Below are 20,973 nucleotides of genomic sequence, written 5' to 3' on the forward strand. Positions count from 1 at the left end.
TTTATCTTTGTGCTTTTATGGAAGATATGAGTGAAATTAAGAAGAAAAACACATATTTAGCAAAATAATACAACATAACTTCTCTAAGCCTGAAGGAAGACTTTGCGTGTTCAATCAAGGAACAAAACGAAGGGCTGCTGACCACGAACCTTTTCTTCGAATCTTAAATGAACGTGAGAAATGAGGCTCAACATCAATTTGGTTTTTCATATGGCAGCTATGTGCTATTTTATTGAGAAAAATTAAAATCTCTTCAAAAAACGTATATAAATCACCAATATCATAGTGAGATAGTGATCTACTCGGAGAGGTTTTCTGGGTAGCAAAGGCTGATCTTCCCGAGGCAAGATGGCCTCCTCCTCCTCTTCTGCTTTATGATGAGGCTTCAAATAGTTCAGAATTTGGGTGCTGTATTTTTTTTTATTTTTATATATCAAATTATTTCATTTTTTTTCTGTTTTTTTTTTTAATTTATTTTTCAATTACGGTTAACATATAATATGATATTAGTTTCAGGCGTGCAACACAGCGATCAGACATTTATACACCTTGCTATGTGATCACCCTGATAAGTCTAGTACCATCTGACACCATACATAGTTACTACAATACTGTTGATCACACTCCCTATGCTGTACTTTACATCCCCATGGCTGTTCTGTAACTGGCAATTTGTACTTCTTAATCCTTCATCTTTTCTACCCAGCTCCCCCTCCCTCTCCCGTCTGGCGACCAGCAGTTTGTCCTCTGTATCTATGAGTCTGTTTCTGTGTATTTTTGAATCCACTCTGTAGATTAGCTTCTCTATAAAATGTCATCTTTGAAACAGATGTTTTAGAACAGAAATGGTGGCTACACATATACCAAATCGAAAGTCAAGAAAATAAGTTCTAACTGTATCACCATATATTATTCTTTTATTAATTTAATCACATCGGTTCCTTTAAAAGAAAGCCTTTGAAGGCGGATTCTCATACAATCGAAACTACCGCCCTGGATATTTTCCAGAAATATAGAATATATATAACCTATTGAATTTAAAAGAACTTTTTTGAATACCAACCCATCAGCTCCTCCCTCAAGAAGCTTCTGGCCTAATATTAGAGATAAAGATGCCCCAAGATGGACCACGACACAGGAGGAGCCAGGTCTCGAGGGTCTTTGTTATCACAGGAAAGAGATTTCATCTTGTGAATTATTTATTTATTGCTGTTGCTATTGTTGTTGTTACTGTTGTTCTGCTATAAGCCATGGAGAATCGATGAAGAATTTTAAATACGGAGAGTCAAAGCATCTTTGTGGAAGGACAACAGGTCATAGTTTTCTGAGGTTTTTGTTTTGTTTTGTTTTATTTTTTAATCCACCTGAGCCTCAAGTATACAGTAAGAATTTCAGATATGGTGTCAGATGAAAGAAACAAATCTTAAAAAATGGCACTTCCTCATGGACTATTTCGATCTGAGCGCACAATGTGGCTAGTAGATTTGAAATAAAATGAGGGACCGTCGTTAGATCATAGAAATAAAATATCCTCTCTATACAATGATATCATTTTAATATTTGAATTTCCTTTGGTCAATATTAACTCTAAATTTTAAAAATCTTTTTTAAAAGGAAAATAAAAAATACTCGAGACTTACATGTCTAACAACTGGGAAAATGTAAAATTTTATCAGTACAAGTTTCAAACATCAAAAGAAAACTTACGAACTTATATGCTGTCCGTACTGCGGGAGATGCTTTGGTGACTGCGGAGTTGAACAGTGCGCCTCCTTTCTGCAAACGAAAAACAGAAACTTATTTCCAAAATTTGGGGGCCAGATTTTCCTGAAAACAAAGCATCGGTAATAGAATAGAAAAAGAGCTTTTCTCGCAAGTTAAACAAAGACCTACGAAAATTATTTCATGTTCAGTGTTTTCGGGCTTTTATATACCACTGTAATTTCGCACAAAATGCCAACATTCTACTCTGTTTTTGTTTAGGTCGGTGTAATCACCATTTAAAAAATCATTTCATCTTTGCAGTTTAAGCAGACTTGGGCAATATGACCAGTAATAGGTATATATATATATATATATATATATAGCTTAATGACAAAGGAATACATTTAATTGTTAATTAACTATTTAATGTTGGGCAATAAAGTCTCAATTTGTGGAAGAGAGTTTGATATTTAAAAAATCATATTACCAAAACGCATTATCAGAAATGATAAAAATACCCATCCAATCCTACTATTCCACCTAATTCCTTGTTCTGGAATGTAACACAAGGTGACAGTGAAACCTTGCTTTTCAAAACAAGCCATTTATCTCCAGACAAAGGCTTTCCATTTTAAAATTATATTTATGACTATCGATAAACTACGAGCATAAAAATTTTTAAATGGAAGGAAATATACGAACATTTCAAATATCGCCAATAAACATACTTTCACCAAACACAGTTCATCTAGAATGAAAGAAGAAACGTCGAAGCGTTATCATTACCTTGACTGTGTGCACCCACTGTTGATATGACCTCGGGTTCCCTGGAATATATAAAAATAAGATGTCAGGCATATTTGATGACAAAGCCATAAAGCTACATTCCTCAAGAACTAGCACTTCCAAGATTTTAGTAAGCAAATTTTATTTATCTGCAATGTAAAAGAATTAATAAATAGCTCTAATTCTTAGGGACACGGTAATTACCATTTTTAAAAATACACACTCTTTCTCTGCTCACATGTGAAGCTAATATGTTAAAGTAGTCCATCGCCTTTTGTTTGAATATTATCTTCAGAAAATATAACCTCTCTTGTGCAAGCCAAAATTCCCATGTCTCTTAATCTAATTTTTCAGCGTTTTCTGTCTATGTTGTTTTGTAAAAGTTTCACCTCTTTTGTGCAATTTCTAAACGATATTTTGAGTAAATAGGAAAATAAAAAACCAGAATGGAATTTAGAAATGCAAAGAACCCTGAGGACAAAAAAAAAAAAAAGATTATTCTACGGTTGTTAAAATGACCATTGATAGCCACTTTTATTTCAGTGCAATTGAACTGCAGTTGTAGTTTGAAAATTTTCTCTAGTTGCGAATCCAAACTGGAAAGATGCCCAGGGAAACGTGAAGCGAATGCAGCTTTCAGTCTACAGAGCGTCGTGGTTATTAGAAAGCGCGGATGTTGGCAAAACCAGCTCTCATGAAACTAATAACCGTACATTCATCTCCCCACACGGTAATTTTGTCAATCGGATTATATCAGAAGGTGACAAATAAAAATAGAGCCACGCAACTAATCTAAGCTTATGTTTTCCATCAACTGACTTTGCTTAGAGTTGATCTACCTTCTTGGTGGGTTAAAATGCTTCAAAAACAAAGTCCCGACAGCTACTCAGAGACTGTTTGGTACCAAGAATCGCTAAAACAGATCATCTCCTCCACCTTTTCCGTTTATTGGGGTATGACTGACATATAAGATCACACTCAGCTCATACTCTGCTCTTTACAGCTCACAAAATATTTTTACCTATGTTACACTGACTTGTACTTTTTCTGCTTTAAAAAATGGCAAAGCAGGCATTGTCATGGGTAGCACAGTCCGGAGAGAAGGAAATGGCTTTGGTGTCCAGGGGATCTGAGTTCAGGCCCCGTCATATGCTGTGAGCGGTGTGATTTGGGACTCGGACCTCAATCTGGCCGGTACAGTCCCTGTCACATCAGGGACACACTGTAAGTGATGGTTATTATTATAAATAACCTGCCGAATGAAGACACTGAGTTTCTGAAGTGACCCCTTATTTGCCCAAGTTCATAAAGATAGCAAATCTCGGTATTTTAATTCTTGGTTCATTCTTGGTCCTTCCACTCTGAAATTCTACCTCTTCAGACTGCTGAATAAAATGTGATGAACCTTAAGTGATATACAGAGTTCTTCCGTATAATTGCAAAGTAACAGGAAAAGGGGCTGCTCAACGCCCATACCTCGAGAAGAAACAGTTGAGTCAGATAATCACCACTAGCAATCTGGAGCTTTGCAGTGCAGGATCAACCAGGAAGCCCCTAAATAAACTGCTTAAGAGGGACGGGAAACACGTGGTACCCTTTAGGTAGACTCCTGTCAAAAAATGATTAAGGGGTACCTGTCTCTTTAAGTTTAGTGCTTTTAAAATTGAAGGTTTTCATTTCTACAACATTTATGAGACAAGCGCATTATTCTTTGAAAACATTTTTTTTTAAAGGCTCTTTTTCTTCTTAAAAATGAATCCGAATGCCAAAAAAGAAAAAGAAAAAATCCCTGAGTCCTTCTATTAAACTACCGGATTATGGGAATAATAAGCATTATTGGGGAAATTCTTCATATTGTCTTGTTAATCAGACAAATGATTTTCTCACACCCCAGGACAAAATATCTTTCTCACCTGTCCAAAGACTGCTAAAACGTATTTGTTTAAATTCCAGTCATTTGTAGTTACCTATCCAAAAAAGTAGATTATTCTAAATGGTTCGGTGAGGCCAGAAGAATATCACTGAAACTGACGATTACCTACCACCGCTTCCGATTCCTTTGCTACCTTAAGTCAGTAAAAAAAAAAAGAATTAAGTAAATATAAAACCGATGAGATTATATCAAAAAACTAATGAAGAAACAGACGCTGTTCCCGGAGAGCGAGCACACACGTCCAGAACACCAATCTGAAAATGCTTCTCCTTTTCAAAGTTTAGATACTAGGAAGCAGATTTAAATAAAAAATTTAGGGGAAAATAAAAGGGGTCTTCACTACTCAACGTTGCTTAGCTGCATTTTTGTAGACCTGTGTTTGTGTTCACCTAATGTGAATTACACGTCCTGTGTGTGACGGTCCTGCACGGTCCATTCTGAATCAGAGCCACTATAATCCTAAAGGCCACCAGAGTCCCCTTCATTTTATTATCACCGTGTGTATTAGCAACTAATACAGTAGGAATCAAGTTGCCGGGACAACGTTATCGAAAGGGGCGATGGTGGATGCTTTTCCGAAATTTCCTAATTATTTTTGCTTAGAGGAACGTACTTTTTCTTTCATTTTAGCGAATGCCGATTTCTCCTACAGTGATCTTTCTGAGGCCTTTGTGTGTGGAAAATAATCTTCGACAGACACTCAAAAGAGACAGGAGTTTTACTTTTATCCAATCAGAGTAGAGCAGCTCGAGCACTGCAAATGTGTCCTGAAAGTCTTCTGATTAAGAAGACCCCGTACCCTAAGAAAGCCAGGTGTCATGGTTACGGAAGCCAGAGCTTCGAGGCCAAGCAGCCGTACGTTAAGTCCAGAGGTTAGCTGAGTGACCTTGAGTGAAATACTGACGTAACTGCCCTCGTGAAAATGAGGTGAACCAAGTCTCTCTCGGGGTGCTGTGAGGATTAAATGAGATAGTGTTTGTAGAGCTCTCATGAGAGCTTCTACCACACCGATCGATATTCAGTAAGTGTGAAGAGTTATTAGAATTATCGCTGTAACTATGAAAGAAACGACAAAGTTCTTTTAACGGGTTACTTCTCAGAAGAACAAACGGTTCGACACGTTCTGCTTTCTTGCAAATGCGGTCCGGGTGACAAATGTTAGGGGCTGGCCTCTAGGAGCTATTTTGAAACCGTATATATACATCCTCACTTACAAGATCGTTATTAACTTTTATTAGGTTATTCTTCTTTTTGTTTCAAATCATAATGAATTTTGCTTTATTTTCTTCTACAAATGATCTCTACATATCTCTAGGATACTAACCTAAAATAGAATAATTTAAAAATGACACCTGACGGCCAGGCATGATACATTTTTTAATGTACTTTTTTGCTAAACCTACTAAAATTAATACTGGCTGAATTCTGCTTTCCTTTAGGGTCATGACTGCCTTCCCCCCCATTAAGATAAGAATTCAAAACCTTTTTCATTTTGAGGAAAAACAACGGAAGTGGTTGGTGTTAAGTTGTCCTGAAAGGCAGCAGTCTGTAAGTCAGATGCCAACCGGTGATCAACATTCTTTTTTTTTTTCAGACAATAAGACCTAGAGGGGAAATTTTTAGTGACCCTACCCCACCTCCCAGCAGAAAAGCCGCCTACCTTCTACTCTGCTACAGAGGAATCTGGACCAATAGTTAATTAATCTTAACCAACGGTTAAGACTGTGGAGTTTAACTATACGAAAGGATCATAGTTCTCCTCCATTACTGTCACGAGATGTCATCTTCAATTCCGCAGAAGATACTAACCCCACAGGTCATAAAGATAATGAGACAGCAGTTATGTAAATACCAAGTAGATGCCTCAAGCAATTTGTCTATGAGCTGACAATATTTTGCTTGTCTGAGTTAAAAAGCAAAAAAGCCTTATTTTCACACAAAAGTTCCATTGAAACTAAAATTTAAAATTTTTACCCATGAGCTGAGGAAAGCAAGGAGCTGAAAGACCCCACACTCAGCCTACTCGCTGAGTCGAGTCGACCAAGTTTTTCTCCAAGCCGAGGGCTTCCAACAAAACGCTGCACTCACCTCAGACGACGTCCACCTCAGCTCATTTGTACCTCGTTTAGTGAATGAATTGCCTCAATGTCTTATATTTTTATGGTGTAAAATAAATCTTAGTTAGGAATAAAATTAAATTTGGGGAACTCTGAAGATGAGCACTTAGTAGTAGCTGTCTTTACACGTTTTATTTCTCAGTTCTAGCAACTGTTTATTCACACGGAGTAAAGAATTTTTTTTCCAAATTAAACCTACAGGTAGGTGGAAAAAAATACTACCGTACCAAGTAAAAATGAACACACCATTTTGTGTTTGTTTAGTTCACCCCTTAATCTAGAACAGTGCCTTGTTCTATATAATATATACTCAGCAAATACCAGGTGAATGAATGAATGAATGAATGAATGAATAGGGCAATTCAAAGACTCTAATGAAATCCTCTGCCAGAGTTAGGACTATATTCTGATGTGCAAAATATCGATTGATATGTCACTAATTGCCTTGATAATTATAACATTGTATGAATATTTACATTTGAAACAATGGAATTGTTTAATTATATTAAAGTTAATTATATTAAATAAAAACGGGGTACCGCCTGATGGATGCTTCGCACATATGAAATAATATGATTCCTTCGATTATTTTAAGGGGGTGCCTTTCACAATGACAGATGTAAGACCATCTTTTCCTAAGGCTGCACTGGCCCACAGAGCAAAAAAGAAAAAGTGAAGACCGCTAGAATAAACACACTTTCTTAAAAACACGGAAGCAGTTGTGGCCTTCGAACCTTTCTTTTTGGATTATGTTACAATCTACTATTCCAACTATAATCTCGGTTCTGGTAGCAGCCATCACGAGTTGTTTTCTAGCAGAGAATATTAATCCGAACGAGAGGCAGGAAGATAGAAACTAATCGCATTTCTGTGATATTTATGTCCAGTAATAACAGTAAGAAGGCATCCAAACGAACAACGACCAGCTCAGGAGACCCCCTGACGCCCTGGACGACCGATATCAGGCAACGTAAGTTAATGCCATAGCTCTCAGAAGGTGAAAAAATGTATCTAAGACATTGCACGTTTAGGAGAAAGAAGCTGTTTATGGAGCAGCTTACAGCAGACGCAGGTGCAGAGATCAAGTTAATGGGCATTCGGAAAACAGAAGGTCACACTGGAATTGGTTTACCTCCAGAAAAGCCGCCGGAAGTGATCTCTTCTTCGAAGACATCAGAGAAGCCCCTTCCTGCGTTCAGCTTTGCCAGTCGGCCATCGATGAACTGAAATCAGAACGCGTCGGATATGTTCATTTTCATGGGATTACATTTTTACTGATAGCCAAGATACTCATGTGACTATAAGTTGCACACAAATGTGTCCACACATACACGTGACAAGAAAATTCTCAGTCGGCGGAAACAGCAGGTGCTCAGTACCCAGCTGCTGACCGGTTACGTCCTAAATGTTCACAGCACAGACTCTTAACTTCCTTGAGAAACGTGAAATGCAGTAGTGGACCCAGGACAGCTTGCTCCGTGCCCGGCCTTGCGCCCAGGGGCTGTGACCTCCCCCACCGGGCCCGTGTCGCCAGCGTCTGCCTCCTGGTGTCGCTGCACACCTTAAATTAAATGCACTTAGCACAGTCTCTGCTGCGGCGCCCGGGAAATGTTGGACTCTACTACTAGCGAGGTTGACTTTGTCCTCATGCAAACAAACAAACAAGCAAACAAACAAACAACACACCCCTCATCTAAACTATTACATCCAGAAGGATGCGAGAGCACCAGGTCATTCTAAGCATTTCAGGAGGAGCTAAGTGCGGCTCCCTGGCTCCTGCAGGAGCACCAGCCTACGGACCAGCGCCGCGGTGACGGGCCACGTGTGGGCCACGTGTGGTCGCGGCCACCGGGGCTGGTGTCAGGTTTCTCGTGACACTATTTTTCAGCTTTCTGAAAGAAGAGGCTGGAGCGGGAAACGGCCGCTGTCGAAGGTGCCCACAGACCCCTCCCAAAACGCCGAGCCCCTGGAGCGTGTCCCCATCTTCTGCTCCACCTGTCCCGCTCCGTTCCCACACACACGGCACAGCAGAATCCTGAGCTGCAGGCACCGCATTTGGAAAACTATCCCTTGGTGACTGTCTTGTGACCAAGCCCAGGTAGAGACCAGTGAGCTATTTTATTTTGTTGATCTGCAGTCTCTCTCGGATTATGAAAAACATCCCGAGTGTCCCGAGGTGTCCCCGTCACGAGAAAGGGACGCATCTTTAAGGCTCCCTTCACGAGGGGCAGCGGGCGACACAGGAAAGATTTAAAACCTGTGTGGAGGGCGGACTCGAAGATTCGGGGGTTAGCACAAGATGTTCATTTCCATCCCGGGATTAATGAATCCTGGTCACAAATTTTTCCACCCTGTAGATTTAAAATTTAGCTGAAATAAAATAAAGTCGCCTGACTTTTGAAAAATTCTCACTCTGCCCTGGTTCTCTAAATGGTTAGTGGACAAACCAGTTGAGAGGAACCTTACGGGACGGGACCCCACAGGCAGCAACGTACAATAGTTAATAGCAGTAACTTACATCAGTTGTATGACCTGGAGACAGAAAGCTCTTACGGACCCAAATTAAGAAAGAATGGCGAATGAATCAACATTCCTGTTCAAAATGTGGTTTAACCGCCTTTTCATTATCACGGAATGGTTCTGACCCAAAAATGTGGTAAGACAAGTTTAAACAGACATAGCCTAAAAGGATATAATTGCGGCTTTTTTTTTTTTTTTTTAAGAGTATGAGCTGCTCTCATAAAAATTACAACTCTCTGAGGGCAGGGAATGTAGATTACCCATTTTTGTATCCTCGTTATGCTTGGCATGCACAAGTTTCCAACAGGACAAATGAAAATGAGCATGGAGTCTACAGTGGGACAGGCCTGCATCACGACTCTGCCACTTAGTGTGGTGATCTCGGGCGACCTGCCATCTCTGGGATTCTGTTTTCTGTCCGTAAAATGGGAATAATGATAAACACCTGATGGGGTTTTGTGAGAGTTAATTAAAATAATAGGAAGTGCCTATATAGTAGGCACAGATTAAATGTTAAATAATAAGTCCATTTTTTCCCCATTATCATCAGCTTTTCTATTAATTTCTGAGCTCCCTGAAGGAAGGATGCTGCCTTTCTCACGTATGCATCTTCGATACCTAGAAAAATGTCTGCAGTGAGTGAATGTTTGCTGAAAGACCGCATAGACTGAAACTATGCTAAAGGTCACATACTTTACATGGTTTTAGAGTTAAATAATTATAACGTATAGATTTATTCATTTCATTTTTAGATAAAAAGTAGTAACATAATGTTGGCATCTTATGTAATATATGGCTAATTTCTAAGTAAAGCAGTTTAAAATACTTGCAAAATTTGACTTGCAGACATTTTCAACACGGCATTGTAAATCAAACTAAAGTGATCGAATTTGATGGACTAAGTATCATTCTGAAAATAAATTGAAGTGAAGCGCAATGATAAATTTAAAGTAATATATTACTGACAACTAGAACAAACGAAGACATCCTTTTAAAGGACTTAATTTGCTTTAAAAGATTAAGACTACAGGACTTTTTAAAAGGTTTTCAATTTTGTGTTTACTGGAAATAATCCATCTATTTTAGCTTGAGTGGAGCAGTTCAAGTCTAAAAAGAGATAAATCCCCAAACTATTTACTGATTGTGCATTTTCAAGGATGAGTAGCTGCTTTGTCATCAAACTAGTGATTTGAGCCAATAGAAATTAATCACTTGGTTAAATGCCACGTGTTATCACTGCTTTTGCAAACAACTCCGTCAGCGACAGCCAGACACTTATCGGCGTGCATACTTAATGGCGATGTTGGCTCTTAAAATAAAAGATGGATTTCATGAACACACACGTATTCTATATATACACACGTAAATACAGACACTCAGAAAGGAGCTGAGAAGTAGAATTAATGGCGAGGAATGCTAAAGGCAACAGTTTTCTCAACTCCTTTTTCTATTTTTGACTCAATAACAGCTTTTTCTTCTCAAATAGATTTGGTTCATGGTCACGTATCACTCTAATAACTCTGGAGCATTCCATAGTAAGTAACACCAAACGTTCTTAGCTACCGTTGCATAGAAATCGTTTTGAACGAAAAAATATTATCTGTCGGAAAAGCTATGACTTTATAATGTCTTGTGACTTGTTGCTTGATTAATAGCCGCCCACATCATTTAGTAAATGTGTATCTTTAGGTAACCGGAAGACCTAAGTTTTGAAAGAATTAGTTCAGTGTTGTAACTAATGACAAGTAACACGGTTAATAACGATCGAAGTGCTACAGATAGAACTTAAAATTAGGTTGAAAGTAGATTTTTAAAAGAAATGAAAAGCGCTTTAAGATGATGCTTTTTATATAAATCTTAATATTTTACTTTTTATTCCCAAAGTGAAAATTAAAACTTGGAACTAAACATGCAAAAATCTCAAAAAAATTCATAGATGCAGTTCCATAGTATGGATTCCATAATTCTATTACAAATTATAGATAAAATTGATTTAAATAAGAAGAGATATAATTCTCATGATCAATAATATTATTTCCTCTAAATCATCAATAATTGCAAGAACTGGATCTTGTTCATCCTTCTGACATGACCCTAAAATGGTGTGTCAGGTTACAACAGAAACTTTTTTAAGTGACAAAACTTCCTGCTTACTCTCTTTGATACTGATGTCACTAGGTTTTTCGAAGGTTTTTACTTGCAAATAACCATTTTAATAGGAAGTTGAGTCCATTTAAAGAAATTACCTGTTATTTTAAATGTACTTCAGTCAGCAAAATTATTGGACGAACATGAATGTTCACTACTCAATCTCTAAAATACAATTAAATAGAAAATGAATATTTTAAACATGCAATAAAATATAAAGAATATACTTGATGGCAACCTTCTTTACAAAAAACATAAAGAATCTGTTCTGATTGGCTTCACAGATTAACTTGAATATACAGCCAGTAGATCAATTGGAATCTATTTTTCCTCTAAGAGATGAAAACCGTATGCTTTTCACAGTTTCCCAGCTCTGGTTCTTCACGTCGGTGCATCTGGCATTCAATCTAAAAACCCCAAACAAGTTGTGCTATGAATCAGCGTTCCAGCCCCTTCAGTGGTCTAGACATATGTTACATAAATATTTAATGGCGACCAGTCTACCAAAACTCTGAGGAGGATGCTAATTAAATTTCAAGATTCTCACGTCATTTTAAAAGAAAGAGTCAATTCTTTTAAAAACCTCCAAAGAGACCATTCTGGGGGTCGGTGGTGTGAATGAGGGAGGAGGAAGACGGAGCGTTATTTTTCGTGCCAACACGACAATCTCGTTACAACAAACACATCCGCACATCCCAATTTTTTTTACCAGCCTGGAGGAAAAATTACCATATTGCATATGTTTGTTTTCCATAAGAAAACCCTTCTTGGGCACAAAGATAACGAATCTAATAAAATTAGTCTTGAGAGCTAGAGAAAAATACGTTTTCAAATGAATCAAAAACCTTCAGTAATTTAAAGAAAAAATTTGAATACAGTAAAAAATTACTTTAAAAATGTTATTAATTTCTTACGGATCTTTAAAATTTCCTTTCTAAATAACGCTGTGGGCTAAAAAAAAAAATGAGTCTGATTTAAATACATCATCTTACAAATGCTCAGTAAACCTCGGCAGGTCAGTGAAAACTACACTAAATCGTTATAATAAATCATCAGATATTTATGGACATCTGCTAAAAGTGAGCTGTTCCGTTAGCAGCTATGTATAAACACAAACTGCTATCACAAGAGGGGATAAGGTAGGTCAGTTTAACGCTTAAGTTAAGAGACTTAAGTATGTGAAGGAATAGAAATAAATTCTTTTCATTCCATTTCAAAGGTTAAATAATCGTATGACTGGTAAGTGTACTAAATGAGACTAGGGCAGAATTACAAACAGGAAAACACTTTGAAGAGTATAAGACGCCCATTCGGTACGATTTATTACTAGAACTAATAATTCCGAACAGTATTAACGGGAAGACAACGGTGCCTTCCAAGATGTACCAACGGACAGATCCTAAGTAATCTGCTCCAGAATTTAGTCTGTTGAACTTCATGACCAACAGACCGAAGAATTCATTAATCCAATTATTCAGCCAATATTTAGTTGAATGTCTACTACATGCCGGGGACTTTTTGCGATGAATGAAATACAAAAATCAAAAACAAAAGAACGAAGAAAAATCCAAGCTCTTGTGATGCTTAAACATCCAGTGGGGGAGGGGAGAATAATAGCTCGAAATGAGAAATGCAATAAATTATTTAGTATGTGGGAAGGTGACGAGCGTTGGAAAATAAAACAGAATTGCGTAAGGGAGGTTGGGGAGTGCGGGCGAGGACCCTTCCGCTGTAATCGGTGTGGTCGGGGTACAGATCACGACGAAGGTGACCCTTGACCTAAGACTTGAGAGCAGTGAGGAGGGAAGCCAAGGGTTTTGGGGCGAAGGGACCCCCCCCCGGCGCAGTACATAACGCAGCGAGGCCGGAGCGGGCATGGACTCAGCAGGCCCGCACGGCGCGCCAGGTGTCCGGGGACAAGGCGACCAGCCGCGACGAGGGTTGTCATTTTTCCTTCGCCATCTTCAGTCTCCAACGTGCTCCGGACGGTGCCAGACAGTTCCGTTTCCCCCAGTCTGTTCTCCCATCTATTTCCTGTGTTCTCTCTCCCTACATGTCCGCCCGCCTCCCCCATCCTCTCTCGGCTCATGATCTTGCTTCCTAATTTCACCGGGGGGAAATACAAAAAACAAAAAAAAACTAAAGCGATTAAAACAAAAAAAAACTAAAGCAATTAAAAGAAAAATTCTGCGCGCTCTAAGCATCGCACGGACCTCCCTCCTCCCACAGGCTCTGCCTCGTCCCCCGCCGCACGGGGAGTGGCCGCCTTTCAGAAGCCCGACCTACGACGGTCCCCTCCTTCACCCTGGACAGTGTCCTTCCCCACGAGAAAGTCCCAACAGTCATTCCCTCCCTGGACCCCGTTCGCTTCTCTAGCTGTGTCCTCTTTACGGTGGAACTTGAAGGAGCCGTCGGTGCCCTCGACATCGCGAGCCCTGGGGTCCAGCCCAGGTCCCCCTTTCAGTTCACTGCCGTGAGCATTTGGTGGCGCTGGTCCCTTTCCTCTTCGGTATTCATTCCCCACGTGGCTGCAAAGACAGCTCCCTGTCCTGAATTCCCCCCTAGTCGCTGGTCACCCACTCTCTCTTGGCCTCTTGGCTGTTGTCCTCTGCCATCTTCCAGTCCCCGGACCTCTTGTCATTTCTATTTAGACTCGGTCCTTTGCTGTCCAGTCTAATGGCTTCCAACGCTGCCCGTATTCCGATGACTCTAACGTGACATCTGCCGCGGAACAGTCTCCTCTGCGTCACCGACGTGCAGCGGACATCTCCACCTCCGCACATCCTGAACTGAGCTCTTCCTCTTCCCACTCAAGTCCCTCCCGCCCCAGGCTTCCCCACTTCGGTAACGTGCCAACCACATCCCACCGGCGTCTCAATGAGGAACTGCGGGGTCATCTGTGACCCCTTTCTCGGACGCCGAGTAAACCCGTCAGACCACACGCTGGCTCTGCCTTCAGAACCGGGCCATCGCGGGACCGGAACTCATCACGCCTCCCACCGACCAGTTCCAAACCACTGGCCCTGCTCACCGACGTCACGGCGATCACCCTCTGCATCGTCTCCCACGTTGGACCACCCTACAGGAAGTCGCTCAGATGCCACATTCTCCACGAGGCTGACACTGACCACACGATTTTCAGTTGCAGTCCCCTCTGCCCCTGGTCACCCCCCTTTCTCTGTTCTATTTACTTTCCCGTAGTGCTTATCTTTGAACGTGCTACATAATTCATTTAATTTATCGCCTGTCTCCCTCCCACTAGGAACGAAAGGTTCACGGAGTCAGAAATTCTTTTCTGCTTTATCCTCCGACGTACCCAGCACCTGGAACACGCCCGGTGTACGGCAGACACTCAAGTTTACTGTGAACGAGAAAGGGGATCACAAACGCTTAAATGGGTGTTTCTAAAACTTCAGTGTGCATGTGCTTTGTGATATTTCATGAATAGCGTAGATTCCTGGGTTTTAATCCAGGCCTCCTGAATCGGAAGCTTTGAAGTTGAGACTCAGGAACACGTGTCTGTGACGACTTCCTAGGTAACCCTGAAACAGGTCCTGGGAGACCACACCTAGCGAAACGCTGTGTAGGATGCTGCCTGAAGTGACTTAACGAGGATGCTTAAAAACTGCATCCTCGTCCTGATAAGCTGTTCCCCTTTGCACCTTCCTCCCTTCCGCCAGGAAATCTCCGTGGCTTCCTGTGTCACGTTTTATTTTTATTCCTGTTTCAACTTAGGAAATCTGTGCTCGATACAATTGCCGTCTCCCATCCATCCATGCGCCAAACGTTCCCTAAAACTCTCAAGCTGCCGACTCTGAAGAAACACTAATGCATGTGTTGATCTTAGCTGTGAAAGACATGCCAGAAATAAAGAACCATCGTGTTTCTTTTTAAAAGATTAATAGGGAGATGTAGAAATTTATATGAATTTATTGTTTATGTTAAAAGCTTTCTAAAATCTTCTAAAATCTCTAGGTAACATAAAAAGGGAAACATTTGGCTTTTCACCCGTTCCTTTTATCCAATATCCTATTAAGTCGGAGAAAGTGGGTCACAGCACAAAATACGGAGCACTCAGCATCACACAGAATTTCCACCTCCACACAATGCCCCATTCTGCGACTCGAGGCTTAAAGTCACAGACATCAGCCAGTTGAAGACACAGTAACACCTGACTCCCACCATTTTTAGATTACCCCGAAATGAGTCCCATTACGTTCAATGCTATGAGCTCTTCGTCTGCCAAAATTGCCAAAACGTTTTCATGCCTATTGCTTGTAACAGGGAGTCGCTCCCCAGATTTCGTGTGATTTCATTCATTTCACAATATGCCTCTTATGTATTAGACAGTAGGATGCAAAAACGCTCTAACGATGTTCATGGTCTTTTCAGACCCTACAACCCAAGAAGGAGGCAAACAAACCCACGGATGTCATCTGGGGCAAATCCAAAATGCTGGAAGGGAGAGAACCTCCCAGAAGCCGCAAGATCGAGAGCTTAGGCAAGGGACGTCTGAACCGAGCCCGAAAGAATTTTTGAGAGAGAGTCTGCAGACGAGAGGCGATGAGAAGGAAAAGGGAAACGTGCGTTTGTTTATTCGTTCATTTATTCCCGGAGCGACAGGAAAACGGAATGGCCCCCTGGACCCAAGCCCTGGTTCTGCCACCGCGCCACCTCCCGCGAGGTTATGTAACCTCCCTGTAATTCTGGCTTACGACGCGCAACGTGGCAGTAACAGAGTGTGTCGTGACACGGTTATTGTGAAGATTAAACTACAGCCGATAAAGCATTCGGACACAGCCCGGCGTAAGTCGGCATTCGATAAACGTTATTTTATTTATTCGTAATTACTGTCATTCATTCCCTCTCTATGTAACAAGCACCTATGACCATCGCAGTTCAGGAGCATAAAGACACAAAGCCGTTTTCAGACAGCTGATAGCAAAGCGTTCCCAAGGGCTGTGAGCAAGGGGACTGGAGAATATTAGAGAAAAAAATTAGACCTAGAAGCCCGGAGACGAAGGGTTCTATGCGCCACGCTGGGGGTCTGAACTTCATCTTAACCGTCACGGGAAAGATACAAGATTTGCTTTACAGAAAGAACACTCTCGAAACAGAATGAAGATCGGTGTCAGATGGGTGCTAGATTTACCGGGGTGGTCACTTCCTGAGTTATGTAAACGTCTCATGTGTTGTACACCTGGAACGAATATACTAGTGTATCCCCATTGTAATCGAAAAATAAAAAAATAATAATTTAAAAATCAATACATAAGTAAGACAGACCGAAGGACGGCTTCAAAGAGGGACCGAATGAAGGAACAGAAGGCCAGTCACTCGACGTAAGTCACTGACTCTGAAACTGGAAAGAATAAAGTAGATCAATCTAAGTCACATTCAGAAAGCCGAATTGACAGAACATAGGAAATAAGCAGACACCGGATGCGAGGGAGGTCGGCCACGATGACACCAGAAAAACGTGAAGGCCAGGAGGGTCCCGGCTCGGGCGGCGGGGCGGCACTGGCTCCCGAGAGAAGGGACACGGGAGGGCGCGTGCGGGTGACGTGTGTGCACGCGTCTGAACGCGTGCATTCTATACACACCTGTGCACTTGCGCGGGTCCAGGCTAAAGGTGTACTAGGGGCTCGGCACATATGTAGCTACTTAACGTGGTTGTGGTCTCGCCTGAGCAAACCCGCGGGACGGTGTGAGTGCGGGAAGCAGAGGTCTGAGCAGGAAGCGGGGGACAGCGACACGCAGGGGACAGCTGGGAAGAAGGCGGCGTAACTATGAGGCGACGAAGCAGCAGAGGAACAAGGCTGGGATGTCACGTCACAGACAAAAGAGGCAAGAGCGTCGTAGAAGCGTTAGTGGCCGACATGCCAGTCCGTAAGACCACACGCGAGGCACGGGGAAGAGAACAGAGCGGGCGCCTGTCCTCCCTGCACCTGTCACAACGAGGCCATCCACGGAAGCAGTGGGGCACGGGGTGACGACGGGGCACGGGGTGACGATGGGGCGAGAAAGAGCCTCTCGCAAGGAGACACGAGGACGCCTTAACAGCAATGTTCTATTGGTATTTTTTTTTTTTTTTGCCATCTGTTCAAACTTTTCATTTTGAAATAACATCAGACTTACAGAAATGTTGAGAAAACAGGAGACAGTCCCCCTCCCCCCGGCCGGGCGGCAGCATCCTCCACGACCACGGTGCATGGCTCGAAAGCGAGACCTCAGCACAGGTGTGTGGCCGCGGAGCAATCTCCAGCCTCCGCCCAGGGTACAGGTAACAGACTTCAGGTGACGGCTTAAGTCTTCGCGAAGCCGCCAGAGAAAGAGAGAAGCAGTGGGTTTAGGAGCCCGTTCCTGGGATCCCTTCCAAGTCCATTATCTGAAGTGGAGTTTATCCAAGGGCAGCCCGCGGTCATCCGTCTGAGCTGTGTTTACCTCATGGTATCATGGAATGCTAGAGCCGACAGGTATCTCGACCTTGGTAGCCTTTCGGTCTAACTCAGAGGGGCAGACACTGGGGCCGAGAGAGGTTAGAACGTGAACTGGCAACACCTAAAACACAGCCGATTACTGGCTGATCTAGAAACATTACAAATACAAATATGTTTTCACACAGTACTCAAATAAATAAGAACTTAAATGAATAATTTAAACAATAATGATAAAGCAAACTGCCAGAACATTCCCTTCTCTAGAAGGGCCTCTCTGTGTGCCCCGCCCTCTCAGCCATAACCCTGTAGCTTATCCCTTCTTTGTCTTCGTGATTTTAAAACGTGAATGTTTCTCTAAATAATACACTATTTCATTTTTCTTGCCGTCGAACATTAATAAACGGACACATCGTGTTAATTCTTCAGTGATGTTTCTCTTCCGTTTAATTCGTTCACGCTCGGTTCTGTTGTGGTTCATTCATTTCTCTGCAGTACGGTGTTCTATCATATGAACAGAATAATCTACTCGTTTCAATGCTGACGGATAGCCAGGATTACTACCAGTATTTTGCTCTTATGAGCAATTTTGGTAAACGCTTTTTGGTGCATAATTTAGAGTGAAATTAAAAGGGCGTAAGAAATTTCCATTAACTTCAAACGGTAGCACTAAAATGTTTTTCTAAGCAACTTGTGCATTTTCACATGCCCATAAAGTTAAAACTCAGTCTCTCGCTCCATGCCTTTGCCGAAATTTGAGATTTTCAGATTTTAAAAATCGGGCCAATCTGGTGTTTGCGGGGAGATATTTCATTATTTTTCATTCGATGTTCTGTGATTTCAAATAAGACCGAGCATCGTGCATATCTTCATTAGCCATTCAGATTTCTTCGTTTGCATGTGCCTAGTCAAGTCTTTTGCACCATTATATTGGACGTTTTTCACAAACATGTAGAAGTTTATTTGTTCTTTTATATTCAAGATTCTAAATCCTTAGGTAGTTCATAGGTATTGTGAATAAGGTGTCTTTTGATGACCAAAAGTTGTTCATTTCGACTAAGTCAAATTTATTAAGCTTGTCCCTTTATGCCTTAAGAAACATGTCTCTATCATCAAAGTAATAAAAATAATGTCGGTTTGGTCTCTTCCTTTCTAAACCTTTGTACTCTCATTTTTTATTTTTTATTTATTTTTTGGCTAAATTACATAATGGTAGGTGCCTTTTTCAGAAGGACATTTTCAGTGTTTTCATATTAAGTATCATATCTGTGGGAAATGTCTTTACTCATGCTTTTTTTTTTTTAGTTTTCCTCATGAACTTTATGAAAACGTTCTGCATCTGTTGAGATGACCTGATGATTTTTCTCCTATGATCACTTAACGTAGCGAATTCCACTCGTCCACCGACGTCCTCATGGGGACCACGGTTGGACGAGCAGCTCGGAACTGCACTCGGCGTGTATGGAAACTGTCGCTTGTTCCTCCTTACGACCCTGGAGGCAATTACAACTCCGATAGAGCCCGCTGCAGCAAAGGAGATCTCAGAGCAATGCACTCCAGCCTTGCAAATTCACAAGATGTCGCTGATTCCAAAACCCGTCGGAGCGGGGTCTGCTCCTTAAGAGTGTGTATAGGGTAAATCTAACCCTTTTCGTAGGGTAAATCTTCACATAATGAAAGGCAGCTATGACCCCCATGGAGTAATCCCTAACTCAGATTATTGTTTAAAACCTTCTCAGAACATAAATAATTGGGTTGGATTTGTCACCATCCGATTAAATTACTTCCAAAATCCGAAGGTTATTTCGAGGTACCTGGTATCTTTCCTCCGGACAATCCAAAGGGATTTCCATTAGAGTGTCACCTTCTCAAAGGCATTACTGAGTTTTGTTCATATATGTACCTGGCCCTGAGCATGGCTTGTGATATAGTGTCGCTCTTCATTAAATACTGAATGCATATAGCTAACTTGACAGCTAAATTGTCACGTGGAAATAGAAAAGCAAGTATTAAGAACTTAATTTCAATTACATAAACAGAAACCGAGACAAGCCTGAATTAGGAGACTTGCTATGCCAGGGCTTCGACATATTCTGAATTCCAACGTTAAGCTACCGCTTTTTAAAATGACGATTACATTTTCTGAGCCAAATATCGAGACATCTGTATAGATGACCATGCATTTTTTTCTGAATTTCGATTTACGATTTATGAAACATCTTGCGAAGCTTAAAAAATTACACGTATATGAATGACTTTTATAAACTGGATTACACTGGGACAGTCCCATAAAACACATCGTTCATTCGCCATGTCGTTCTACCATACCAAAATAACTCCTTAGTCTAAGGCGCCCTACATAAAACCATTTATGTTTCTTTTCCACTGTGCGAGAACACCCTTCCTCGGCGAGGCCATCACCTTAGCACTTTCGATGAGGAATTTTTCAGTGGCAAAGTTATTATTACGCAAAAGTTCTAGCGTGCCATACTGCAAATAGCTTTGGAGTGACAAGAGACAGAAAAAAATTCCTGAAATTCTAGAAGAGATATGACTCGGGGTTTGGACCCAAAGTGATAGCGATGAAAATGTGTTCCGCGTCTCCGTGTCATCCCTGTCATCAACTGTTACAGAAAGAAACGCCGAAGCCCGCTCTTACCTGCTTGAAAAGTTGGAGGTTAACTGCCGTTTCCAAGAACTGTTTCATCGGACTTGAGCGATGCTTTACAAAACTCTCCTCGCAGAAGGTGATGGGCTCGCCCTGGACGGAAATAAAGAGTTTCACGGTCTTGATGGAGAGTCAGTGCAAAAGAACCACAGAGAGTCACGGAGAAGGCATTAGTAAGACACTGACTCAACTTCAAGGTCCTCGGGTCTAACGGGGGGTCGAACAGACAGACCCTTGCCTGTAACAGCTGGACCCCAGGCTAGCGGAACTACCCAGCTCCTGACAAGCCTGGCCAGAGCTTCTGTTTTTCTTTTTTTATTAAACGTATTGGGGTGACACTGGTTAATAAAATGACATAGGCTTCAACTGTGCGATTCAACAATACGTCCTCTGCATATTGCGTTGTGTGTTCACCACACAAAGTCAGAGCTCCTATTGTCACGTACATTTGAGCCCTTTACCCTTTTCTACCTCCTCCCTCGCTCTGGCCATCACTAAAATGATGGCACGCTTCACGAATCTGCGTGTCACCCTCGGGCAGGGCCCACGCTAACCTTCTCTGAATCATTTCAGAGTTAGTGTACGTGCTGCCGAAGTGAGCCCTGCTGCAGCTCCCTAATCAGAGACCCCCTTGGGCTCTTAAGGTCGCTCGATTTCACT

The 20,973-nt window shown here is 41.5% G+C and overlaps 1 protein-coding gene and 1 non-coding gene across 5 annotated transcripts in view; both read right to left on the minus strand.

The window, feature by feature from the left end:
- Positions 1-20,973, minus strand: part of DENND1B (DENN domain containing 1B) — a 153,489-nt gene that overhangs the window by 25,808 nt on the left and 106,708 nt on the right. For all 4 annotated transcript variants that reach the window (XM_039883476.1, XM_039883475.1, XM_039883478.1 and 1 more), the window contains 4 exons: positions 20,305-20,406; positions 7,673-7,763; positions 2,491-2,531; positions 1,708-1,776 (listed from right to left, as the gene is read on the minus strand). In XM_039883476.1, the coding sequence (XP_039739410.1) occupies positions 1,708-1,776; positions 2,491-2,531; positions 7,673-7,763; positions 20,305-20,406 (303 nt within the window). The remainder of the gene's footprint in view (positions 1-1,707; positions 1,777-2,490; positions 2,532-7,672; positions 7,764-20,304; positions 20,407-20,973) is intronic.
- On the minus strand, positions 20,810-20,916 carry LOC120619411 (U6 spliceosomal RNA). The gene has a single exon (XR_005657499.1). It is a non-coding gene; the product is annotated as a U6 spliceosomal RNA (small nuclear RNA).

The sequence above is a fragment of the Pteropus medius genome, unplaced genomic scaffold (genome assembly GCF_902729225.1).
Source record: "Pteropus medius unplaced genomic scaffold, Ma_sr-lr_union100, whole genome shotgun sequence".
NCBI classification, from domain to species: Eukaryota; Metazoa; Chordata; class Mammalia; order Chiroptera; family Pteropodidae; genus Pteropus; species Pteropus medius.